The 27,281-nt window shown below is 49.4% G+C and overlaps 1 protein-coding gene across 1 annotated transcript in view; it reads left to right on the top strand.

The window, feature by feature from the left end:
* Positions 1–11,992: 11,992 nt before the first annotated feature.
* FAM83F (family with sequence similarity 83 member F) overlaps positions 11,993–27,281 on the top strand; it is a 29,682-nt gene continuing 14,393 nt past the window's right edge. Inside the window, exon 1 of the mRNA XM_063076404.1 lies at positions 11,993–12,481. Within this exon, the coding sequence (XP_062932474.1) occupies positions 11,993–12,481 (489 nt within the window). The remainder of the gene's footprint in view (positions 12,482–27,281) is intronic.

Raw genomic sequence — 27,281 nt, 5'->3', positions numbered from 1 at the left:
ATTAAGTTTAATTGTCTCAAAAAAAAAAAAAGAGAGAGAAACTAGCAAATCTGTGTCTCCATTAGGACAAATAAAAGTTACAGAGACTTTTCCTCCTGTTAGCAGAAATTTATCTTCTTGAATAGATATTCACAAGTCCCTGGAACTCCCTAGGTCCTTTTCTGAACCTAGACTTCCTAAGGAATAAATCGCAATGTGGGCTCATCAGTGCTCAAGCGTGATGTCCTATCAGGCAAAGTCTATCAGTTCCTGGGCTCTGCTGGCCCTTCCACCCCAGTGGGAACCACAGCACAGGCCCAGCCCTCTCTAGGTTACTGGGGCCAACCCTGACTCCCACAGTGTGGGCTCTGCACAAGGCTATTGGGTCTGTTACTTGACGCTGCCTTCATTCTGAAACCTGGCTTCACCTTTCCCTGCCCCTTCCCAGAATCCTGGTGAAGTTTCCTGTCACTGGCTGCCATCCTGCCTGTCTGCCCACCTGCATCTCCATGTGCTGTTCCCTGCCCTTCCGTGTGCTTCAGCCCCTCAGCACTCTGATGACTGGCTGGAGCCCCCGATGCTTCCAGCTACACAGTGCCACCACCACCATCTATGCCCACAGTCACAGGTGGCTCCTGTAATCCCCAAAGACAGGCAGTACCTCATCCCACCCCTAGAAGCTGGTCTGTCTCCCCCAGACCTCCTCAGACCCTGCCTCCACAGTCCAGTTCTAAGTCTTGGCCACTCCTGATTCCTCCTATCACCATCCAAACATGGCAAACAGGGCAATGTCTGAGTGTCAGGAACATTCTCTACCCCTATGGGAAACAGCCAAGTTTCCCCTGATTGGGGGCAGAAGGAAGGAATCATACCTTGTACATAGCGAGTGAGAACCACTGGGGTGTGAGGGTGAGTGGTCCAATGGTATCAGTCTTTGAGCTGCCAGCTGTGCTCTGGGGTATTCTAGAACTTTCCAGCCCTGTAGAAGAAAGCCCCATTCTTGAGCTGTACACCCCAGTACCTCCCTCCTTTCTAACCATCGCTACTCTCTCTTCCAGGCAATGTGAAAAGGTTGAAAAAACACAAGCTATGAATCAGACACACTTGGGCCCCAGTCCAGACTCTGCCACTTACTGTGTGAACCTGGACAAGTTACTTGGCCTCTCTGAGCTGATCTGGAGAACTGGGGATAATAGCATTGAGTTGTTATGACAAGTTAACAAAATTATAGGAACCACTTGGTAAGAGCCTAGCAAATGGTGGGTATGGGACGACTGTTTGCTTTCTCTATTTTTAAAATTTCTGTAGCCCAGGCCAAGCAACGGGGCATGGAAGAGAAGGAACCCAGTCCATCTCTGAGGCTCCTGCTGGCTTTTGACCTCTCTGGCCCTCACGTGAGTCGCACCCTTCCTGGCCAGCAGTCCGCTCCCCCACCCCACACGCACACACACACATGCAAACACACGTGCAACACCACGACTACCTTCCATTTTGGCAGAAACAGCTTCCTTCACCTCACCCCCAGTGAGGACGCGTTGCTACAAGTTCTCCTCTCCTTTGAAACTTGCCTATCCTGTATTCTGCCTCCTGAGAGTAATTGCTCTGCTCCTATCCAGCTGATAGCTTGCTGATGCAGTAAATCATCTTTGGGAAAGCTCCCCTCCCTCCCCTCGCCACCCTCTTCCAGGTGATGCCGGCCTGTAATGGCAGCCTGCGTGGGACAAAGTGCTGAAGTGTTGGCCCAATAAAGAAATAACTCTTGAAGGGAGAATGTCAGGCCAGGGGTATCCTCAGCATCCCAGGGCCACCACCAGGACATCAGCCATCCCAGGTTACTTCCTCTGGTGGCTCCAAAGCACCCCACCCAGATGAGACTCTTTCTTTACTAGAAAACCTTTCCCCTGCCATCCCTGGCTTGGGGTTCAAGCTGCCTCCTGAGACAGGGCTGCAGTGGAGGCATGACATCTGGGTCATTCTCAACCCTTGAACTTTGCCCCACATTTTCTTCTTTGGTGACAGTGCTCATGCAGGCTCCTTCCTTTCTGTTTACCTCCATCCACATTCTAGCCAGTCTTCAAGGCCAGGGAAAGCACCACCTCCTTCATGAAGTCTTTGGTTCCACCCTCAGCCTGCAGCAACCATCCCTGCTGAAGTGTCTCCTGCCATGTGCTCTGCTGGCCTTGCCCCCAGAGGGGTGTGTGCACTCAGGGCCTGTGCCCTGTGACATCAGGGTTCCAGACCCCAAGGACAGGGATAAGCAGACACTAAGGAAATAAGTAATTCCAGCCCAGTCCTCTTGGTTGGGATCAGAGCTGTTTTAAAATTTGTCTAAAAATGTTCCTGGTGCTGCAAGCAATTGGGGAAGGGAAGGCACTCGGCCATCGGCAGCACCCTGCCATATGAGTGTAAAGGTTGCTGGCCTAGGCAGCCCTGCGCTGCCTGCACAGACTACCAGGGTGCACTCCCAGGAGAAAGTGAGAGAAGACCCATCCCTCCCCAAGGCTTCCTTCTTAAAACCTCCTTAGTCTCAGAACTTGAGCAGCCTTGTTTCTTTTTTTTTTTCTTTTTTTTTTCTTTTTCTTTTTTTTTTTTAAAGATGACCGGTAAGGGGATCTTAACCCTTGACTTGGTGTTGTCAGCACCACACTCAGCCAGTGAGCAAACCGGCCATCCGTATATGGGAACTGAACCCGGGGCCTTGGTGTTATCAGCACCACACTCTACCGAGTGAGCCACGGGCCAACCCGAGCAGCCTTGTTTCTGTAGCACTAAATGTCCTGGCAGCCCATCATGGGCTCTCCCTGCCTCTGGTCCATCCTGTGCCCTCAGCCATGTGCATCCATCTCAAGCATCATTTTATCCTGCCATTTCCCAGCTCACACACTTTCTGTGGCTCTCAACTGCGAACAAAGTTCAAACTCAGCCTGGAATGGAAGGATTCAAGAACTTCCATGAAGCAACCTATATTTCTGGCCCATCCCATCTCCCCGTCTGTCATTCCCCCATCCCTGAAACACAGACACGTATATATTCACACACATACACATTAGTGCACTTATACACACACACATATTCATACAAACACGCACACACAGTGACCCAAACTAATTAGTTGGTTTAGTCTGCATTTGCCTGGAGCATTTCATTTATTCATTCGCTCACTCACTTGTCCATTTCCTCCTCAATGCCAGGTCTCTTTTAGAGCTGGGCACAATTTTCATGCTTCCCCACCATCAGCTACTACCTAAAATACCCTCCCACCTCCTGTCCAAGTTTCTAAGCCCTGTAAGGACTGACGTGAGGTCCACCTCCTTGGAAAAGCCTTCCCAGCTTCTCAGCCTGCTAGTACCTCTTTCTGCTTGAGTTTCTGTAACAGCGCTTTCTAAAATAACTTTCTGTGGTGATGGAAACGTTCTCAATCCGCACTATCCAATATGGTACCCACTGGCAACATGTGGCTATGAAGCACTTCAAATGTGGCTAGTATGACTGGGGAACTGAATTTCTAATTTTTTATTTAATTTTAATTTTTATAGCCACTCATGCCTAATAGCAACTGTATTGGACAGTGCAGTTCTATTGTATAACCAGTCTGGCCCTTGGGCATCACAGATTTAGTGGCAAGTGGACCTGGGTTTGTAGCCTCAGCTGTGTGATCCTGATTGGGTTGCAAAGCCTCTCTGAGCCTCAGCTCTGTCAGTTATGTCACCAGTGGATTGTAATATAAAATGTACAGATGAAAGGATTGAACGTATTAGAAGCCCCCAGCATAGTGCCTGGTGGCTAGGGAGTGCTCAGAAATTTCATTGAATCTGAATTTTTGTCTCTAGAAATTAAAAAACTTTTTGTGAATGATGGTCCCTAGCATACAGCTAACCTTGAATCAGTATTTTCAAAGGCTATAGAATATATTCAGTGGGGCTGAAATAATATGGAATTCCTGGCTCCACTGCAGCTTCAGGAGGGCTTTGGAAACGCCTTTGTTTTCTGAGCTCCATTTGAGCAGGGAGTGGGCCCATGTTTTTTCTTAAATCCCCTACAACATAGTGCTCCATGTGTTTGCTGACAGAACGACTGTTTTCACTGAGAACACTATTCAAAACTCAATCTAGTAACTAGTGAGCACACTGGCAAGACACTGGGGGTGGGAGGCTGAGAAACACAAAGGCAAACGCACCTAGTTCCTACCCTGGAAACCTGATCTAATGGTGGAGGCAACAGGTATGCTAATGATTGTGCTGCCCTCTGACTGACTCTGCTGTCTCATGGAGCAGTGAGAGATGATGAGAGGGACTAACCCCTGGTTTGGGACCTAATGTTGTCTTGGTCCTTTTACTTCAGGAATCCTTTGCTTCTGATACTAAACCAGCAGAAATAGTCCAAACAAGAGGCATTAAAAAACAGAGGGTGGAACTCAACCTAATCTGCCACAATCACTTCTCTAGTGACCAGCTCTTGCTCCAGGCCAAATCACACCAGGAACACACAATGGGCTGACTCTGACAAATGACCACAGGGAGGAAGGTCCAGGGGAGGAATCTCCAGTCTCCAGATCGGGAGAAGCACCAATCATCCAGGCCTCTTCCTAGGCAGGTCTTGGATTGAACTCTGTCCCTTCCTGATCCTGGTCCTCTACCCGCATCAGCGAGAGAAAGGGCCTCCTTTGATCTGTGCTTCCCGGGAGGGTGTGAATGCTAAAACCCTTCTTTATCTTTGAAGATTATCGAAAATGCCTACAGTGGTCTATGCCTCCCAGGAGGGTGTGGATGCTAAAATCCTTCTTTATCTTTAAAGATGATCAAAAATGTCCGCAGCATAGTGTGACCTACCACACGTATTCTCTCTCTCACACACACAGAGTCACACTGTGCAGTTGAATGACTGAAAAGACTCATGTTCAATTGACTTGCCTTTTGCATCCTAGGTTCTTATTCTTATGTTCTTACTTTATCTATGACAGGAGAAGAGAGAAAATCCTCTCCAGTGTTAAGGAATGCCTGGTCACTTCGAAGTAAGGAGGCGGAGGGGACCTCGGGTGTCCAGTGGTTAGGGTATAAGGCCTGGGAACACCGTGATGAATACGACAGTCCTGCCCTCAGAGAATTTACAACTGTTGGGGGAGACAGACCATCCCAACACAGAGCTTGGGTGCTAACACAGGGTTAAGCATGAAGGAAGGGCACCTAACCTGGACTTGGAGGCCCAGGAAAGGCTCTGTGGAGGAAATGACCAAGCTGAAGACTGAAGGATTCAGAAGAGCTGCTGCTGGACTGGGGAGAAAAGCATTTCAGCAGCAGGAGCTCCCCAAGCAAAGAAACCGACAGCGTGTCAAGGAAGGGGGAAGCGTAGTAGGTTTGGATCATAAATAGCCTTGAGGTGCTTGGGCTTTAGCCTCGGAAACAGGGAACCTTGGAAGAGTTTATGGAAAGAAATGACATAATTATACTTTCCTTTTAGAAGGAATTGGAGGGGAGGAGACTTCCGTTAGGGAGACCAGTTAGGCAGCTCTTGCAACAGTGCAGGGTAGAAATGGTGGGAGGTGAGAAGTGGCAGCAGGGATGGAGAGAAGAGAGTGACAGGAGCCGTCACAGAGGAAGCCACTTCCAGCCTACTGGCCATGAGCGAGAGGGAAGAGTCACACAGGTCCATGTTTCTCGCCCAGGCAAGACAGCAGATGGTAGATGGCTGTGTCATTCCAGAAGCGGGAAGTTCAGGAGGGATGGTACAGGTGGCAGGCCGAGGAGAAGGGGCTGATGGGTTCTGTTTGAAACATGATGTACTGGAGGTGCCTGTGGGACATCCAAGTAGAGACGACCATCAGGCGGGCTGATCCACTGGCATGGAGATGAGGAGAGGGTTCTGGAGTTGGGATAGGAGTGTGGGAGTTGTCTGAGCATAGGGAGGTGAGATTGCCTATGGAACAGACAAGACATAAAAGTCGGGAAGGCTGAGGATGAGCCTGAGGAACACCAGTGTGTTCAAGTGACAGACGAAGGAGACTGAGGAGTGGCAGGGAGGCAAAGAAAAACCAGGAAACCACGGTGTCAGAGAAAGCAGGGCCATGGCAAAGCAGTTAGTTGAGAGGGAGCCTGTGTGTGTCCAAGGCCGCAGGTAGGTAGAACAGAGCCCCTGAGTCTGGAAGGTCTGTGGGGGCAGGAACTTGCTTAGGACACAATTAGTGCTCAGTAAGTAATCATGGAATGAGTAAATAAGAGCCTCGGGTGAGTTGCCAACTGGCAGGCAAGAGGAGGCCTTGGGCTGGGACAGTGGGTCAGAGGTGAACACTGTTCAACTCGTTCAGTCCCAGGACCTCCGCCTCTGCTCTCCGTGGTGCCAGTGGGAACCTCTCCCCCTCATTCTCTTACCCACTCTGGGAACAGGCAGCAAGCAAGAATTTTACACGAGAGAGCCCCCGAAGCTTTATTAACAGGAGCTCATGACAAACCGCTACGGAGGGAAAAAGTCACCCCCAGGAAACTAACCTAAGAATATATCATGAGGTGGGCTATTTTGGGACTCAAATTATACAGGATGGCCTGGGAAAACAGACGTGTGCACAGATGAATGCAGCTACAATTAATGTTAACTATAAGGTGTCATATCTTTAGTGAACACAGCCTGCAGTGTGCGGTGGCGGCAGGTGAGGGGAAGGTGAATCAGAGCCAAGTACTCAAGCGGGAGCAGGTCTGAAGAAGGAAGAGGGAGCGGAAATTGCTGGAAGAGGCGTGATTTCTCAAGAAGACGGCAGTCACTTTGGGCAAGGTGGCCTCTGAAGTTGGAAATGCATCCATGATCGGGTCACACCTAGCTCAGGGAAACTCCAGACCCAGGACCAAAGGGATGAGTAGAGGACCAGAGGCCTTCCTTTGGTGTCCCCACTCATGGAGTGTCCCTGGATGAGAAGCTACTTAACTTAATCTATAGGGCCTGTGCCTGAAAGAAATTGGTTTCTCCTCTGGCGAGGCTTTTCAAAAGCCTCAATGCACAGAGTGTTTAGCTGGGTGGTAGGGGAAGGCCCGGGGATCGGGCTGTGTGGACATGCAGCCCAGCATTTCCAATCACCTGGTGATAACCTTGAACGTGACATCTCACCTCCCAGAGCCTTAGTTTATTCATCTTTAACACCCTTTTTTTTTATTCACAATAATCCCTTTCTCAGTCTACTGTAATGGATCGGGGTGGCGGGCAGGGGAAGGTCAGATTAGATCTTTGTACATTAAAATGCCTCCACAGCCTGCAACCTCTCTGTGGATGCCAGTGTTTCATGCATCACCCTGCCTTGTAAAGATTGCTGCGAGAATTTGACGCCTAGCTAAATCGAGCCACCGGGGCAGCTCACTACCATGTCTGTTTCTTTTTTATTCTCGATGGCATATTATCTAGTACATATTAACTGCTCAAAAATGTTCATTGAATAAATAAGTCATTGGTATGTAAAGACGAATGTTACAAAAAAATCACAGTGTGTTTCACATCGGTAAGAGCTAGGGAAGATCTTTTCCAATGTGAACTGTTACTAAAATATTCTGCTCTGCTTCTAACCTGTCCAATCCCAGTTCATGTCACTTAGCATTTGTGCTCCTCGAGAGCAAAAACGATGTCTTAATCTAGCTCAGTGTAAGCTCCAGGTGGGCAAGGATTTGATTTGCTCAGAGCTGCATTCTGAGCACCTAGAGAAGGGCCTTGTGCTTATAGTAAGGCTCCACAAGGATTGGGTAAATCAGTGGTTTCTAATCCTTAGCACCATGCTAGGCATTCAGCAAGTGATTGTTGAATGGATAAATTATTAAACAAGGGGAACACTTTCTCCCTCTAATGTCCTTTCTAACATCCTCAACTGAGGCAGTATGCAAAGTGGGTAGTTTAGGCAGGCTCTGGAGTCAAATGGTCTGGGTTTGAATTCTGGCCCTTCTACTTACTAGCTAGGTGACCTAGAGTGAACTACTGAACTCTGTGCTTCAGTTTTCTCACCTATGAAATGAGGATGATAATTTTTCTAACAGGATTACCTGGTTCATTTACAGAATACATAAAATATTTAGCACAGTGCTTTGCACATAGTAATTGCTGCTTTTTTTTTTTTTATCATCACATCAGTCTCTTAACCTTCAGTGGCTCCCCTTTAGCTACAGAATAAGATCTGAAGTCAAGGTCCCCACAATTTGGCCTCAATGACCCTTTCTTTCCAGTCCCATCTTCCCACACTTTAACACCAGCTACCCTCTACTGGCTGAGACCTGCGCCAGACATCCTGCTCACTAAGCAGTGTATATCTATTAACTTGTTTCCCTTCTCGAACAGCCCTGTGAGTTAGAACTTATTATTGCTCCTATTTCACTGATAATGAAATCAAGGACCAGAAAGAAGAAATAACTTTCCCAGGGATACACAGCTAATACTGGGAAAGCTGGGTTCTATTCCAGGACTCTGACATGCAAGTTCGCACATATTTATCCATTTACCAGTCTCTAAAATTCTTGTCATGCAAAGTTGGATCTATGGACCAGCACTACCAGCATTACCTGGGAGCTTGTTAGAAATGCAGAATCTCAGGCCTCACCCCAGATTTACTGAATCAGAATCTGCATTTTAACAAGACCCCCACTTCCAGGTGATTGCTACTCACAGCAAAGTTTTATTTATTTTATTTTTATTTTATTTATTTTTTGTCTTTTTCGTGACCGGCACTCAGCCAGTGAGTGCACCGGCCATTCCTATATAGGATCCGAACCCGCGGCGGGAGCGTCGCTGCGCTCCCTGCACCGCACTCTCCCGAGTGCGCCACAGGCTCGGCCCTCACAGTAAAGTTTTAGAAGCACTGTTGCAAACCACTTTCTACCAGTCAGACATCAGATATTAAATCAAATATGTGCTTTCATTTAATCCCTACAATAATCTGGGAGGTAAGGAGAGGTCAGCATTATTATCCCATTTTACAGATGAGGACACTAAGGCTCTGAAAGGTTAAGTATCTTGAACTGAACCCACATGTGCCTGATACCAGCATGATGCTCTGACTGTACCCAATCTCAACTCCCTCCACCTGGAATGTCCTCACTCCCTTCTATCACTCCCCTTTTTTTCTCCATGTAAACTTTTTATTATTTATTTATTTTTATTGAAACGTAATTGATTGTATGTATTTGTGGGGTACAGAGTTGAGTATCAATACCTGTGCACAATGTGCAATAATCAAGTCAGGATAACTAGCATATTCATCATTACAAAACATTTCTTTGGGTTGAGGACATGTGATCTCTCTTCTGGTCACTTGATAACATGCAGTAAATTATTGTTATTATAGGTGCTTAGCTTGACTGTACATCAATAGAACTTATTTTTCCTAACTAGCTGTTTTGTGTCCATTAACCCATTTCTTCGTATCCCCCCACCCCCACCTTTCCCCAGCTCTAGAAACCACAGTTTTGTTCTCTCCTTCTGAAAATTCAACGTATTATTATGATTGTTGTTTCTTTCTTTCTTATTTATTTATTTATTTATTACCTCCCACTTATGAGCGAGGACATGTGGTATTTCTCTGTGTGCCTGGCTTATTCTACTTATAATTTTCTCCAAGCTCACCCATACTGCTGCAAATGGCAGAATTTCACTCTTTTTTATGGCTGACTAGTATTCCATTGTGTATATATGTCACATTTTCCTTATCTAGTCATCTGTTGATGGACATTTAGGTGGGTTCCATATCTTAGCTATTGTAAATAGAGCTGCGATGAACATGGGAGTCCAGGTATCCCTTAGACATGATGCTTTTCATCCCTTTGGGTATATACCCAGAAGTGGGATTGCTGGATCACATGACAATTCTATCCGTAGTTGTTTGAGGAAACTCCACACTGTTTTCCATAACGGCTGCACTAATTTACAGTCCCACCAACAGTGTAGGAGGGGTCCCCTTTCTCCACATCCTCCCAGCATTTGTTATTCTCTGTCTTTTTGATCATGGCCAGTCTAACTGGGGTGAAATAATATCTCAATGAAGTTCTGATTTGCATTTCCTTAATGAGCATTTTTTTCATGTACCTGTTGGCTATTTGCATGTCTTCTTTTAAGAAATGTCTATTGGCCTCCTTTGAATTCCCTCCGTTGAATTCTTCTCTTACTTTTAGGCTCCACCCAAAAATCCCTTCCTGCTGGGCAAAGCCCTTCTTATCCACACCGCATTGAGCAGATTAATTGCTTCTTCCTTCATAGTCCCCACAGCTCCTGCACATACCTTTCTCTTGGCCCCAATTCATTCTTGTCTTTAAGAAATATGCACTGAGCACGAATTGTGTGCTAGGCACATAGTGGGCATTAAGTAAATATTTGTTGAGTGAATTTGCTCCCAGAGCATTTCTGACTTCTTTTATTAAAGCTCTTTCATCACATTCATTTTCTCCCCTGCTTCATTTGATTATCTGTCCCTCCTACTGCCATGAGCTCCTCTGTGTCCCCAGGGCACAGGGCCTGGCATTGTGTAGGGCCTCAAGTCATTAGGAAACAAACTAAATTCTGTCCCATCTAAAGATGTAATTTGTCTGTACTTCACAGTAGAGTGTTAGCAGGAGTGAAGCATTCCAACTCCCAAGAGTGGCAAAAGGACAGGTGAAATGACAGTCAACTCAATGCCCACCATCTCCAATCTTTGGGCTGACAAGATGCCGGAACTGACTATTGTCAAAAAAATTGCAGATATTTGAAAATCGTACCCTCATTTTCCCAGACCATTAGAAGAAGCCCTCTTCAAATCTCCTGGGGTTAAAACCGGGTCCCCAATAACCTATGGTTTCACAAGAAAAGGAGAAAGGGCAAAGGTGGCTGTGATGTAGGGGAAAGACCTCCGAGACATAGAGAACCTAGCAGTTCCCATGCTCTGCCTCTCTTGGGCAAAGCACATGTTTCTAGGCCTCAATTTCCTCATCTGCAAAATGAGGGGGTTGGACTATTTTCTAAAGCTCCTTCCAGCTCTAAGATGCTATACTCTAAAATGAGAGGAATGTGAACCTTTGCCGCTATGATCTGAAAATATTTTGAATGTGGAGAATCAAATTGTACAGCAGTGCATGAACAAAATAATATGTTAATGACTAAAGATTGTATGTAATCCAATGGGAAACAGCAGAGCTGCTGCTGCTGCTGGAGATGTGTGTGTGTGCACGTGTGGCTTTCTTCCTTGAACTCAAACATATATTTTGAATCATTAATATGGTAGTCAAGCCTCTGGCAGCCGATCTTGCCCAACACACACACACACCCCACTTCAGATTAAAATGGGGAAATTCCACTGCTGCTTACATCCATTCTGGGTTTGGATGGCTTTTTTTTTTTTAATTTTTATAGTGAAGATGTTGGATTGACAGCCCCTGGAGGCCTCTGATCTCAGAACTGGGACTCGTGGGCGGGGAGCCAGCGATTTCATTAGCATTTGGCTTTGGCACACCATCCGCCCCCTTCTCTGCCGCCCCCTCCTCTGTCGTCACAATCCTGTCCAGCAGCAGGGCCCCCCAGGCCCTCAACCGGGGAGGGGTCAGCTGCGCGGCCCAGCGGCGCCCCAGCCAGGACAAATGCTCTGGGTCCCACCTGCAGGGAGGAAAATGCAGGCGCACCTGCGACGTGTCTGGCGAGGGCAGGCGGCAGGAAGGGTCAGGCGGTCGACCTTTCCTGCACCTGAGGGTCGGGGCCGGGAGACGGACGTGGGCCAAAGGCTGCACGTGGCTCTAACTACGGCCCCTCTCCAAGTTTCTTTCCACTCTGGGGCTCCTGGCCCCGGCCGGGCCCCGCAGGCCCAGGCCTCACGGTGGCCTCCGGGCAAGCCGCTTAGTCCGGGCGCGCCGAGAGGCGGTGGGCGCGGTGGCCCCTCCCCGCCCGCCCGACGGCCGCGCCCGCGCTCGGGCCTGCGCGGATTGGCCGGCGCGCGGTCCCGGGGCGGGCCGGGGCCAACCTGGCGGCCAGGTGCGGCGCCGCGGCCCTCCGCGGCTGCAGCTGCGGCGGCGGGACCTCGCGGCCGGGCACCATGGCCGAGTCGCAGCTGAGCTGCCTAGACGAGGCGCACGTGAACGAGAAGGTGACCGAGGCGCAGGCCGCCTTCTACTACTGCGAGCGGCGGCGGGCCGCGCTGGAGGCGCTGCTGGGCGGCGGCGAGCAGGCCTACCGTGAGCGGGTCGACAAGGAGCGGCTGCGCGACTTCCTCTCCAGCCAGGAGCGCCAGGCTCTCCGCGCCGCCTGGAGCCCCTTCGAGGACGCCGCCGCAGCCGCCGCCGCCCGGGGCAAGAGCAAGGCCAAGGCCAAGGCGCCGGCGCAGGCCCCGGCCGAGCCCGACGGGTCCCTGGCCTACTGGCCCGACCGCTCCGACACCGAGGTGCCCCCGCTGGACTTGGGCTGGACAGACACTGGCTTCTACCGCGGTGTGAGCCGCGTCACCCTCTTCACCCACCCCCCCAAAGAGGAGAAGGCACCACACCTCAAGCAGGTGGTCAGGCAGATGATCCAACAGGCTCAGAAGGTAGGCCCCGTCCTCGCCCCCCAACCCCTGGGGAACCCACCCTGGGGGACCCCACCCCCAGCGCCTTGGCCCAGGCCTCACCTCCAAGGTAGGGCCTGGGGCAGGCCGTCCAGGCCACCCTCTGGAAAATGAGCTCCTACCCGCCCTGACCTCGAGGGGCAGTGGTGAGGCCTCTAGAGAGGATGGGGGTAAAGTGCTTGGCAAATTACAAGGTGCTGGACACATGCTAGTCATCGTTATTACAGTGTCCAGAGGCGCTGGCTTTCTCTGCCCTGTACTTCTATTTCCCTGTCCTGTCCCTGTCCCTAGGGAAGAGTGGGGGCTGTGAGGCCCTGTGGTAAAATGGGCCACTCAAAGGTCTTGATAGTAACCTGTGTGCGGCCCAGAGATTTACAAAACATATCCCTGGCCATTTTCTCATTTGATCTTCAAAACAAGCCCAGAAACTGGGGGGTAGTGACCTACCACCCCAGAGTCAAAGCTGGTCTGGTCACCTCACATTCACACCCTTCCTGAGCCCAGGACTAGAGCTCAGGCAGCCTGAAATGAATGAGGGGATGTATTTGGAATGCATACTGTGTGCCTGGCACTGTACTGGGCACTTTGACGAGGCAAGTTACTGGACTCAGCAGCTCTGGAAAAAAACTCCTACTTAGCATGTCTGCTCTGTTCAGGAATTGAAGGGAAGGGCTGTTTCCAGGGTGGCTGGATAGAATACTGGTGGGGCCAGCAGGTTGTGGAGCAGGGGGAGGACTTAATCTTTACTCCCTGCCTTTGGATAGGAGTACCTGGGTAGAATTTCCAGATCCAATATGGTATGCCCCGTTAAATTTGAATTTCAAATAAACAAATAACTTTAATATTAGTTTATCCCCAATATTGCATGAGACATACTCATACTGAGAAGTTATTCATTGTTTATCTGAAATTCAAATTTAATGGAGCTTCCTGTATTTTTATTTGCTAAATCCGGATCCCCTACACTGAGATTTAAGAAACACCAGCAGCCTTTGTTGCCCAATTTGGAATATAGAACAGGAGTAGCTTGGGTTCACCATTCAAATTCAACTCAACAAGTGTGTTTGGAGTCCTGTTTTCCCTGGAGGCTGAACAAGCCTGAGAAGGAGGATTAAGCTAGAAAGACCAGTGTTGGGGCTTCTCTTCCTGGAAAGGGTGATCTAGGTAGTTGGCAAGATTGGCTGCCAGAAGTAAGGGTTAACTTTTCACTGTCCATATTTCTACCCCCTACCCTCTCCCCTACCCCTGAGTAATTCCTCCTGGTGTGACTGAGCTTTCTTTGTATATTGCATTCTGCAGAGAAAAAGGCGAGATTGAACACAGAGGAGGGGAGAGGGAAGTGGGCGGAAACACTGGGCAGCAGGCTGCAGCTGGGGTCAGGGGTCAGGTCTCATGATGAAATACTAACAGAGCCTCAATTTATTTAGTACTTAAGATGTGCCAGCCACTGTGCTAATAACCTACCTGCATTTTCTCATTTGCTTTTCACAACAACTGGGTGAGATAGGTATTTTCCTGATTTTTGGAGAAAAAAAAATCTGGATTCAGAACAGTTAACTATCTTGCCTAAGGTGACATAGCTAATATGGCTAAGCCAGGATCCAAACACCAAAGCCCTTGCTCTTAACCGCTGTTCTACCCTACCCCACTGAAGCTGTGGTGCAGTAGGATTAAGCAAGGAGTTTGAATGGAGCTAGCCTGGTCACAGCCAGGAGTATGAGTTGTGTACCCTTCTTACAAGAAGGGAGAGACAGGGCCCCTGGCCATTGGGGCTTATAGACCCATGTGAGATGACAGGACTCTCCTGCATAGTGGGATGTTCTTAACTCTTTAAATATTTAACAACAGAAACTTGAACAATTGTGAACCAATTCAACATGTATAGATTTAACCAGTTATTTCCTGAGTGCCTACTGTGTGCCAGCACTAGTCATAAGAAAGATACAAGCTGCAGCCTTTGCCCTCCAAGAGTTTACTCAAATGCTGGGGCTCTGCTGGAAGGAAAAGTTTTAAAGGCTTGGTTGTGCTTAATTTGAGAAGGCTTCCTGAGGGAGGTGTATTGCAGAGTTGGAAGGGGAGAGAGAAGTAACTGAACAGTTAGTTTCTCAGGAAGAGATCCTGGAGCAGTAGAGAGAGATTTTTGCTCCAAAAAAGCAAGGAGGTTTGATTGGCAGGAGAAAAGAGCTGTCATGGTGGGAGCTGAGTACTGTGTGAGACCTGGTGTGGGGGTCCTAAAAATGGGTCCAGGGTGGGTGACCACCCCCCATGAAGGCAGCAGCTTCTGACCCTGGCTATGACCACTCAACTTCCAGGCTTTCTGGGCCCCCACCCTTAATCACTGTCCCTCATGTCTAAACAGCACCTTCTTCTTAAAGATCCTGTGAAGTAGGAAGGACAGAGGTTGACCCTGCTTCTCAGGAAACTGAGGCACAGAGAAGGAAAAAGGCTTGCCCAAAGGTCATGTAGTTGGTTATAGAAAGACCCAGATCTCTAGCTTCTGCCCTGAAGGCTACACCTTCTGGTACAGGGCACTGCCTGTCTCCCCACCCCCACCCCAGCTTGTCCAACTGGCAAACAACCTTCCATGGCCATTAAATTAAATCCTTCCTCCTTCCTTTTCACCCCAAGGGAGGGAGTTTCCTTTGTTTCCAGTGAGAGTCTGGCTGCTATGAGGCCACTGGGGCAAGCCATGAGAAGGTTTATGTGTAGAGATGTGGGTAACCTATGGAGGTGAGGCACAGGACATGCATACATCCAACTTTTTGCTTTTTTTTTTTTTTTTTGCAGTTTTATATTTTATTTCATTTAATCCTGAGAGTAACCTTGTGGCGTGCTATTTGTTTTTGTTCCTGAACGACAAACAGGAAGCTAAGGCTCAGAGGGACCTGCTGTGACTTGCCCCTAGTCACAGACCACTGAGGGTTGTCATACCCAGTCCTCAGGGATATGGAGAAAGGAACCTAATTAGGGGATACTTTGAAAATGTGATTGGGGAGGAGGGGTAGGGGGTGGTGGCCAGTGAGGAAACAGCCCAGCAGGTGTAGAGGTAGGGCCATGTGGAATGGGAGAAAGGCCTTTGAGGAGTTAAGTCTAAACTGTCAGCTTTCCGGGCCTCTGCAAATAGCAGAAAGCCTTTCCCAAGCTTTGCTGGGTAACCAGCATTCAAACATTTGGCTGTGTTTACTTGTAGGGTGGGGTGTTTTTCTGCTGTTTTTTCTCCCGTGAGTGATCTGCGTATTTTAGTGTTAAACTACAGGTGGAGAGGGTGCCTGTAGGGACCCAGAAATGAGTGCCTGGCCTGTGCCATACTAGCAAAGATGACCAGGGGAAGTTGCTGATGCTTGGGCTGCTTGGCTCATTGTAACTGCCAGGGAGCAGACTTACAGCAAGCCTGTGTGTGAACTAGGAAGCTCTTGTTTTTTATATGCAAAGCCAGAGTAAGAGGACCCAACAACTGCAATCTGGATGGGCTGGCAACTAGGAAGGATTGTGCATCCTTTTGGTCACTGGACAAATGTTTGGAGGTCTACTGCATGCTAAGCATACTTTAGCAGAAAAAAGACTTATAAAACACACCTCCGTTCTTAAACAGCCTAATAGTCTGCTAATTCATCACTGTAACAGGGTATGATGAATGCTTGACAGAGGGTGTGGCGGGTGGAGGGGACACTAGCCCAGCCCCTAAACCGGGTTAGGGAAGGCCCTTTGATGCCGAAGACCTGTCTAAAGGCATGTCTGAACACAGCAGGAAGATGAGATGGCACCAAGCTGTTCACCCGTCCTTGTGCCGGCAACATCCATTTTTGAGGCTGCTTGGTGGGTGTAGAGAATATTGCCTTGTGCTTCAGAAACAGAGGAAAACTTTCCAGCCCCCAGCCTCAAAGATTGACACTCAACCTCTGCCTTCCCGGACCCCAGACCCAAAATCCACCAGCTACTCAGCTCTTAGTGTCCCGTAAATTGCCCAGTGTCCTTGGATCCTCAACAACTGTGTAAGGCAGGGTTTTGTCTTCATTTCACAGAGGAGCCCTCTGAGATCCAAAGGGTGAGATGATTTGTTTTTAGGCCAAGGACAAGGAGATTTCCCAGTATCCCCAGGTCCTGGATCAGGATTATCAATGACGCCACGAAGATTATAAACAACCCAGGAGAGGGAGGCTGCTGGAGGGGGTAGCCATTGTTAACCAGGAGCTGCTCCTTTTTATGCCTCTTGTGGTTAGTGGAATAGGCCTGCCTGGTTGATTGGAGAAAGAGGGAGGCAGGTAACCAGGCTGGTCCCTACCCCATCTCTGCCTGTTGATGGGTTTGTCCCCTTTTCTTCAAGGTCTGGCTGAGAAGCCACCTCTTCCTTGGCATTTTATCAAATTTTCAATCCAAAGGTTCCACACAGCTTGCTTTGGGGGAGAGAGCTCATTTTCTCCTCCTGGATTGGGAGCTTTGGAAGAGCAGAGACTCTGTCTTATGCCTCTCAGTCTCCTTTCCGGAGCCCCAGGAGTGTCCCGACTATCACAGGTGGTTCATGATCTGTTTAAAGAATTGAAAACTGTTTTCTATTGGCCACCTATCCCTCCAGGGAAGCAAGTATCTGGAGATGTCCCTGTTGAATTGCATGTTACCCAGGGGGCTCCTTTAATCCCCAATTGCAACAAGCTGTCTGGCTGCAGAGAGAAGAATACTCTAAATTGGAGGATTGGGGCCTAGAGAAAGGGGTGAGTCAGAGGAATTTGAGGAAAGGCTGTAGAGCAGCAGGTGTGGTTGGCTGAGGTTAACAGCCTTGGTTAGAGGTCTGGGCAGCTGATGGGAAGGTGTGGTGGACAGCTGGGATGCAGATGCCTGGGGGTGCAGTAAAGTCTTGTAGTCACCAGCTCACCTCACCATGAGGCTCAGCTTTGCAGATGGCAGCCTTTGCCCCGAGTAGAACCAGCATCTTTCCCCACTAACCCCAATCAACAGTTCCCTCATTCAGCAACAGCCAGCAAATTGTTCCAAGCAACTTCTCTGTGCCAGGTACGGTGCTGGGCATTGAGATACAGAGATGAAGCAGATGCTAAAAACAAAAAAACAAACAGTTCACACATATAGTTTTTTTAGGTGTTCCTGGTTTATGAATTCTCAAAGTCAGACAACACATTCATTAGCCACCTTACCACCTCGTTCGAGAGCTGGTCCCAATTCTTGACTTGCGCTTAATACCTTCCTCCCTCTCTCCTTTCCTCATTCTCCTCCCCTTCCATCTCAGAGGGACAGTTGACTTTATCTTGGCGTTTATGAGCTGCCTTTTAGAAGGTTTATGTGCACGGAGAAAGAGGAGGCCTCTCAGTGCAGCCCAAGAATCCACAGGCCACACACACTGTCCCCTCTCCTAACCCTCTACCCTTCCACCAGTGACCGTTCCACATGAGCTTTGTTTCAGACGCACTGGGTAGTTCCAGAATCCTTGTCACATTAAGGCTGGTGACAAATGGCACAGCTGCAGTTCCAGTGAATAAGCACCTCACAGACCTTCCCAGATCTTGCCCCAGCCTGTCCAGGCATCCTTGGCAAACCCTGGGCACTGTGGCTATTGGGTTCTGAGTCTCCCTTTTATGCTCAGTGACTGAGCCCAGGGGCTGGAATTCCTGAGCAACGGAGACCCCGCTTTATGTCAAGGACAGAAGAAGATAGACTCTGGAGTTGAAAGGTTTTGGTTTCTGTCCTGTACTGGCCGTGTGCAAGGTGTGTTCCTTTGGGCAAATCACCTCCTTCTCTGAGACACCTGACCAATAAACGGGGAAAGATAAAATCTAGGTTTCTGGATGGTTTTAAAAGTAAGAGAGAAACCGTGCATGAAAGCTGAGGATACTAAAAAGTACTGTATAAATGTTAATTGTCCTGGAAAATAACCTCTGCCTTCTCTTTTTGCAGAGCAGAGGAGGGGATTATGGCTGAATTTCCTTCCAGGAGGTTAGGGTGCACCACCCAGGGGATCAGAGTTAGGATAGTTGGGAGTTACGTCTCATTGTTGGGGCTGGAGGCCTTGTGCAGGAGCGTTTCCTGTTTCCTCCTCTGCTCCTGTCCTCGCATTTATCTGTAGCCCTGGACTTGGTGACGCCGGCTGGTGAGGGCAGCTGTCTGTGGGAGGCCATGGCAACGAATGCTCAGTCCAGGTTCTTCTCCAGGATCTGCCCTGCGCAGACAGGGATAAGATAGGAAGGTGCAGAGGCTTTTCCTCAGCCAGGGAGCCCCTGAGGGTGTTCCCCGCATGCAGTCATCCAGAAGGGCCTAACTGTCTGCACAGGCCCAGCCCAAAGAGCCCCAGGACAGTCTGGAAAGCCTCCCCAAGTTCTTTCCTTCTAGAGACCTAAAGATTTCATTGGGAGAAGAGGCCCCACTAGACTGGGAGTGGTGGGATGGTGCTGAGCATTAACCAAGGAGTAACCATGGCCTTGGGCTGTGTTTCCCTCTTTGGAGAAGAGGGAGGGCAGGGTTGACTCATCTGAAATCTGACACGTTGGGTCCCTGAAAGTCTTAGGATGGATATTTCCCAAGAGAGTTCAACAGTAGAAGGTGGGGCCTCAGTAAACTTCTTCATGACCTTTCAGTTTCATGGCAGCAAAGCCAGGTTTTTTGGGCAGAGGTCTCAGAAGGCCCAGACCACTGCCAGGGGAGGGAGGCCATGGCTGGAGCCAGGAGCCTGAGAGTCACTCTTGTTCTGGCAGTTGCTTTCCTTGCTCACCAGGTGACCTTGGGCAAATCATTTGTCTTTGGGCCTTCATTTATGCATCTGTAAAATGGGGATAATCCTTGCCTTCTTGCTTACTTTCACAAGATTTTTCTGAGAATCTAAAGCAAGACTATGAGAAAGCACTTTGAAAAAGGTGAGTGATGTATGCAGATAAAAGGGATTTCTCTTAAAAATGGCTAACATTGTTGAGAGAGGAGATAGGTGCCATGCGTGTTATTTCCTTTAATTAATTCAGTCCTCAGCACTCTGCAAGCTAAGTGGTATTTCCCTGAGGCTCAGGAAAAGTATAAGTTCCTAGAACTCATAAGAGGCTAGCTGGGATTCCACCCAGGTCTGAGTCCAAGGTTGTATCTTTCTGCTACAAATGCAGGTTACCCTTGGGGTTTGCCCTCTGGGGCCATATCTTCCTTCTAAAATTTCCAGAAACATTCAAAGTGTATACGTCACCAGCCAAGCTGCGGGAGGCTCGCAGACTAGTTCTGGAGACAGACCGGTATCCAACTGCTTCTGCTCAGATCGAGCTGTGCTGAGTGGGAGACAGGAGGATTCTTTCTGTTGGGTGACATTAGTGTAGGCAACACAAGGAAGTTGGATGTAGGTAGCTAATGGCCCCTTGGGACTTGCCTGTCCCAGATAGGCTGAGACCTTGAGGGGATTCCCAGCCTACCAACTCCCAGTCCCTCCAGTTCTTACCCCCTGAGATGCTGCCTCACCTTGGCTGGTGGCCAGGTCCTCCTCCCCTTTCTTACAAGGCACAAAGCAGAGCCTGTTCTGGGATAAGCTTCCAATCTGATCTGGGGGTGGTGGTGGTGGTGCAAGGAGCCAGGCAGAGAGCAAACCAGCCCAGGGCTGGGTCCTGGCTGACTGCCTGCCTCTGCTCCTGGCGCTGTCCTGAGCCTCCCCAGACTGAGCCACCCTAGGGATCCCTGCCCTTCCCGCAGCCCACCACACCTCAGTACCCCAGGTGCCATGACCAGTCAGCCCAGGCTGGAGCTGCTGCCTTCTCCCATTTTCCTTTCTTTGAAATCCATGGTCTGTGGACTTGTTAATGATCTCAGAATCTTAGCACTGGAAGATAGCCTATGGCTTTTCCAATTATTAGTCTCTCTGGTCCAGGTTTCCAATAATCTGTAAACTCATCCCTGGCATAGCTTGTACGCCAGTCATCATTCTGTTGGGTTCCTCACTGTACTGGCTGGGCACATGGGTGTTCTTTTTTTTTTTTTTTTTTTTTGCAGTGAGGCAGGAGATGATGCAGTAGAAGTGGGGACCAGGACTCTTTACCTTTCCATGGGTCTTTAAGGACAGCCTGTGAGTGTCCTTAACTCCCCCTCCCTGGAGGGTTCCCAGACTGCTGCCTGGAGATTCTTCACTTCTGCGCATTCGCTCGATGTGTTTTACTGAGAACTTACTATGTGCCAGGTACCAGAAATTTACAGATGAAAAAAATGGGGACTCCTGCCCTAAGTTGAGTGGAGGAACTGGCTGGTTAGAGCATAGTGGTGATAACACCCAGGTCCAGGATTTGATCCCTGTCCCAGCCAGCAAAAAAAAGTCTAACAGAGAGACAAAAAGAAAATAGAGTGTAGTGGTGGTGTTATACGTATTATTTATTGAGCATTTAAGTGCTAGACACATGCCAGCCCTTTTATTTATTTATTTTATTTTATTTTATTTTATTATTATTTTTTTTTAAAGATGACCGGTAAGGGGATCTTAACCCTTGACTTAGTGTTGTCAGCAACACGCTCTCCCAAGTGAGCCACTGGCTGGCCCTTGCCAGCCCTTTTAGAATATACTATTTCATTGAACTTTTACAACAGTCCAGCAACTTTCCATATACAGATGAGGAAACGGAGGTTCAGAGAGGATAATGTCTTACTACTGGTAAATAGAGAAGCGAGATGAGAACTGAGGTGAGTCTCAGGCTTGCAGGGTTGGCCTGAGTGCCAGGGAACAGAGGCTTCCTGGGAATTGATGGCTGAACCAGCCATTTGTGGAGGGGAAAGGCAGGCAGTCGGTTGGCTGTGTGAGAGGCTGGGGACGTGGGCGTGTGGGCTCACACTGTTCTCATCACACGCATGCCCTTCTCACCATCTTCCCCAACCACACCCCTTCTACACTCTTGACGTGCCTCTCTAGAAAAGCCCTCCCAGGTGACATCACCTGGCAATGGCCACGAAGTTATCCTTACTGCTTCTCAGAACCTCCCAGGCAAACTGCCAGCTCCAGTTGTCTGACCCTGATGGATCAGCCAAGAAATACCTGGGCAGGTACTTGAGTCCTGCCTTGCCCTGCCTGTGTGTTGCATAGTGCTGAGAGCTCAAGGCCAGTAACCAGTAACCGACACCAGCAGATGATCCTAAAAATCATTTGTGTATCTTCATCGGATTTTTTTTAACAGCTGATTTATCTTCCTAATTATGTTTGGCTTTAAGCTAATGTTAAAATGAGCTTGCATTAGATAATTTTCACTAATTAACACCAACTTAGTACAGGGGAAGTCATCCCAGAAGCATGCCGTGGGGCAAGGAAAAGCTGGCCTAGAATCTTACGAAGACTTGATATGCCTCCTCCCCGGCGGGTCACATATGGTTCTTCATGGCTGAATTAGTTGACCTTGCTCATGTGGGTACTGTCTGTCCTCTTTCTCTGGAGAGCCAGGTTGGATATCCTTTGTATGTTCCCCTTCACGCAACCTTGTCCAGGGTATGGGTGTGAAGAGTAGTGGCCTCATGGGATCAGATCAACAGAGAGTGAGTCCCAGTGGATGCAGCAGGGAGACATGACCTGCAGAGTCTGGAGCAGAGCCCCGTGCTGAGGTCAAGGGGTCTGGGAGAGGAAGCAGCCTGGCTGGGCAGAATTGGGCTCCAGCCACTGCCAGTGCATCGAGGGAGACTGGTGTCTAATAATATCTAATTAGTGAGCCTAAAACAACGTAACATGGCTACAGACAGCTGGGAAGCCTCAGCTGACAAAGCAGTGATGCCCTGCTGGTGGGTGACGGCAGCCTGGCCTCCAGGCAGGGAGGGGACCCTGTTGGAGTCCACATTCTGGTCTCTGCCTTCTTGGTGGGCCAGGGATCAGGCCCCAACTATGTCCTCAGCTCTCAAAGGGAATCCCCCTACTCTGGAGGTGTTCTGTTCAGAACATTTAATGCATGTTGGCTCTGGGCAGGAAGGAATGACAGGTCTCCAACCCCCACCCCTTGTGGATACATGGGGGAGATTCCCCCCTGTGTTTAGACAGACACAGGCCTGAGCAGACATGCATCCTGGAGAGGGCTCACACTGCACTGGGGACTGGAGACAGTGAATGATTCTGGGACAGCTTCAGGAAGAGTGAAACAGGGATCTCAACAGAGAGTGTTCCCATCGCCGAGGGCTAGGGCAGTGACAGCACAGTTAAGGTGCAGGGCTGAGCCTCCTGGCTGTGTTTGGAGGACATAGTGCAATCTCCTGTGGTGTGAGCTTATTGTCAAGGAAGGAGTGGGAGAATGCATCTTTGAGTTGGAAGCACATGGAGGATCTTCAACCAGTCTGGGGGCCTTCAGCTTTATTCTGTGAGCAGTCGAGAGCCAGAGTGTTTGGGCAGGGAAATGACATGATTAGGGTTGTGTCATGGGACCCATTGGCCAAGAGGGAAGAACAATCAGCGTAAGCCAATTTCCCATCAAGCTGACACTGAGCACCTCTTGTGTGCCAGGCACTGTCAGAGAGGAAGGGCAGAGCTGGGCCACCTGCAGCAGGCACCACACAAGATTTTATCTGGGCATTATCGCATATCTTCTCACCCTCGTGAGAACCATGAGGTAGGCTCACATCACAGATGAAATTCAGAGGGGTTAAGTAACTTATTCTGACTCCAAAGTCTATGCTTTCCCCACTGCAATACACCTTTGGACTGTGGGGATTTAGCAGAACAAATCTACAAATCTACAGTCCAGGATGGGAGGAAGCAAGGGGGGCCAGGGTGGGGGGCAGGCAGGGTTCTGGGGGGCTCCTGCAGCATGAGCCCCTCCCTCAGGCAGCTTTGCAGACCTCCTCTCCTTGGCTATCTTTCCTCTTTTACTACAGGGTACATCAGTGGGAAGCTTAAGGTAGAACTTTGCTGTTCAGTGGTTCACACCAAAGAAAGTCTTTGCAATGTGCCCAGAGTCTTATTACCCGCCCGCCCAGAGACGGGTTGTTTCCACACTCCAGCAGCACCTTTCTGTGCTCCAGTAACAGCTGTGCCAGTTATAAGAAGACAAGCTGGTTCCCCAGAGCCTCCTCGGGCTACTTTCTCTTGGCAGTGGTTTTCTAAGCAGCGTGTCGTGACTGTTTGATGTGCGGGTGTAGACGCCCAGCCCTGCTTGATGAACAGTGCATCATGCCGACTCTTTCTTAATTGGGCTGCCCTTACCCTCAGTTAGTTCAAGTTTTGACCTTTCTGGAGTGTAGTGTTGCCTAGGCTGTAATCACCACTCTGGGCTTGGCCTGCTGGGCACGGCAGTTCAGCAGAGGAGCAACAACTCCTCCTTGATGTCTGTGGCGGTGGCTGGCGGGCCCCCGGGAGCCTGTTGGGCCCCATGCCAGCCGCCTCCTTCCTTCTCAACCCCCTCTCCTGGAGCAAAGGCCCTTTGTCCTGGTTCTCACCTCTGAGGGGAGAGGAGGGCACACACAGACTGGACCCAGCGCTTACAACTGGCCAAGCACCGTGCCCACCATCCCACCTGGGTTATTTCAGTGTCACCTCCCCACCTCAAAATGAGGCTTGGTAAATGACTTACTCAAGGCTTCACAGCCAGTGAGACTTTCTGCTCCCAGACACCAGCCTTCACTCAAGGTATGGTTCATCTCCCACCTACCTGCACTGAAGTCATCTGGGACAGGAGGACGGGAGGATGAGGGGTATTATTGAAATGTATTTTCAAGGCCTGATGAGTCCACATCTTCGAGGATGGAGCCATGGAATCTGCATTTTCAACAGGAGTATCCCCACCCCTGCTGCCAGGTGATTCTTTATGTTCTGAAGTTTGACAGTCGCTACCCTATAGATCTTGAGTCTTCTCTTTGGGGAGATTCCACAGTTGGGAATTTCATAGCTGGAGACTGGTCAGGCTCAGTATTGCCCTCCAGGGGAAGGGGAAGGACTGCCCCCCGATCCCAGACAAAGTAACTCCCCTGGGCTGCCAGACGGATGGCCCTTGTGGGAGGCAGCAGCTTGACCTGTGTGCTCCCACTCTGAGGGACCTCAGGGCCTATGGCATGAGGAGTTAGCCCCATTTGCCTTGTAGCAAGCAAGTTTAATAACTCCTCTTGACTACTTAGCATCTTCCTGGGATTCCATAGGTATGATCACAATCTCGTCTGAACCTTCCAGCAGCCCTGGGAGCTAGGCACGGCAGGCATGGTAGGTGAAAAGTTGCAGGGGGCTCCTTTCCCTTCTTCCAGAAGAAGTGACTGTCACCAGCATGCCTCTGAGGCCAGCCGGCTTGGCCTGTGACCTTTTACATTTTCACTCTATGGGAGCTAGTTGAGGAAGGAGTAGAGTTTGGGATCTTTGCAGGCAACAGCAGCCACACATGCTCTAGCCTAGAGTTCCAGAGCTAGGAAGGGGGCAGATGGTATTGTCTCTCTCTACGCATGCGTCTCAGTTTGCATCCTGGTTTTATGTAACCAAAAGAGGCCTGGAGTCCTAGCTACAGTAGATCTGTCCCCAGAGTGTGCATGTCCATATTGTCTGGGAGTGACAGCTTAGTGTTGTAAAAAAGCTCAGGACTGGGGTCAGAAGCCCACGCTTTAGTCGCAGCTCTCCCAAGAGCCACCTGGGTAACTTTAACCTCAAGGCTGGGCTAAGTGCTGTCTGTTTCCTCCTAGTTCTGAGGTTCTGTGAGTCTGGAATGTCTTTGACTATAGGGGCCAAGCATAGTAGTGCAGCTTATGCCCTATGTGTGGGCAGCGCTGAGGGGCTTTGTGGGGCTGACATGCATCTCATGCTCTACTTCCTGGCCTTATAGTCATCATAGGGAGGGCAAATTTTTGTCATTTGCACGAAGACACTTGCAAGGGGGTGGCCCTGCCTCCCGGCCTGGCTTTCCTTGTGTGGGACTTCTACCCTTTGGTTAAGTACTGTCCTCAGTCATGGCTGGCTGCTCCTTTGAGATCTTGGGTGGGTGGAGTGCAGGTAGAGACCAGACCTTTGAGCTGTCATTCAAACAACAGTCCCCAAATGTACTAACTTCTTGTCTCTTCTCTGCACCTTTGAGGAAGAACTTCAACTCTGCCTTCCAGCAAAACAGTCTAACCAGGAGTCTTGCTCAGCATTCTTTTTTTTTTTTTAATTCACCCCAGTGACTTGTCATTAATGAAATAAAGGAGAAAACTGCAAAGCTAGACCTGCACCCAACAGATAAAACAATAGACTTGAAACTCCCTGCATTTATACATTTACTCCACAAACATAGAGAAAGAGAACTGACTTGTTTTGAGCTCTGTGATAAAGGTGGGGATTCTGAAAAAAGTCAGATGGTCCCCTCCATCCGGGACCCACAGCCTAGTAAGGGAAAGAGACATGTAGCAGACATTGCAATAATGTGTCAAAGAGCTCTGTTATTTGCCTGGAATACAAAGTGGGCAGGAAGCAAGGAGTGGTTAACATTATTGGGTGGAGAGAAGTTCAGGAAATTTGTGGCAGAGTCTTGAAAGGTGCATAGATGTTTGGGAAGGGGTGGAAATGAAAGGACTTGAAACTGCCTGATATGTACATGGTTCTCAAGATTGGGGGGGGTGAACAATTTTGCCCCCAGGAGACATTTATCAATGTCTAGAGAGATTTTTGGTTGTCATGATTGAGGGTGGTGCTGCTGGCATCTAGCAGTTAGAATCCAGGGGGCTACTCAACATCCTACAATGTACAGGACAGCCCCCCCACAACAAAGAATTACCCAGCCCTAGAAGATCATTAGTACTATAGTAGAGAAGCCCTGTGTTAAGGTTCTGTGCAGCTGAAAACAAGGGGCAGAGTTGAGATGTGGCCCAAGATGAAGCTGGAGGGGAGGAGAGGGGCCAATCAGAAGACCCTTCAGATGCTGAGTCACGGAGTTTGGACCTCTCTTGAGGGCTGTGGGACTCACTGGTTCATCAGTCTGTTGATTTAGGGGAATTCCTGCGGTGGAGGGTGAAGGAAGGCAGAGGTAGAACAGGAGAGACAAGTTAGGAGGCTATTCCAGAAGTTTGGTAAGAAATGAGGAGGGCCTGAACTAGGGCAGCAGTACTAGTGGGAACAGAAAGGGGTTCACCCAGAGAAGGTGCACCGAGAGGTAGGACCTGCTGGAATCAGTGACTGTGAGATGGGATTTGGTCAGTGGGGAAAAGGGGGAGGCTCATAGACTGGTGCTTCTGGCCAGGGTGACTGAGAGGATGGTGATTTGGGGAGAGCCTGCAGGGCAGGCTGATGCACATGTCCAGGTGGCAGTCAGCTCTGTGAGATCCTGCACAGTGGTGCCGTATATATTCTGGGTCACCCAAACACCAGGGGTGCGTGGGCAAAGTGGAACCCTTTTTGTCTCTTTTGTTATCTCATGGTTATTAAGGAGCACAGAAAGAGAATCTGAAAAGCTGGCAGTTTAATTAAAGTTGAATGGCAGATGGAGGGGCATTCTGAGTCTCCCCCCGCCCCTTGCTCCCTGCCCGTGCCACCCAGGCAGGATATCAAATGAGGAGATGTTGCACTCACGAAACACCCAGTGAGAAGTCTTATAACATCAGAACCTGTTTGCCAGTGTGCCTGCGACAGCTTCTAAAAACTACTGCCAGCTCAAATTAACCCTCTCCTCAGGTGCTGCGCAGCAGTAAGTAACCAGGAAAAGGATTGCTGGGAGTGGGGAGCCAGCCGTGAGTAGAGGATGATGTTCCCTTCTGACAGCGTCTGTTTCCCGGGCTCTGAACCTATGACACCCTTTTTTTAAAATCTGATTTTCCATCTACACTGCGAGCCTTGAAGTTAGGCTTGATGTGGAGAATCACATGGGCACGTTGGACACTGGAGCAGAGGGAGTGGGAACTAGTGTTCTCG

The sequence above is a fragment of the Cynocephalus volans genome, chromosome 12 (genome assembly GCF_027409185.1).
Source record: "Cynocephalus volans isolate mCynVol1 chromosome 12, mCynVol1.pri, whole genome shotgun sequence".
In the NCBI taxonomy this organism is placed as follows: Eukaryota; Metazoa; Chordata; class Mammalia; order Dermoptera; family Cynocephalidae; genus Cynocephalus; species Cynocephalus volans.
Note: the sequence above shows the minus strand (reverse complement) of the source record. Positions and strands in the feature narration are given on the sequence as shown.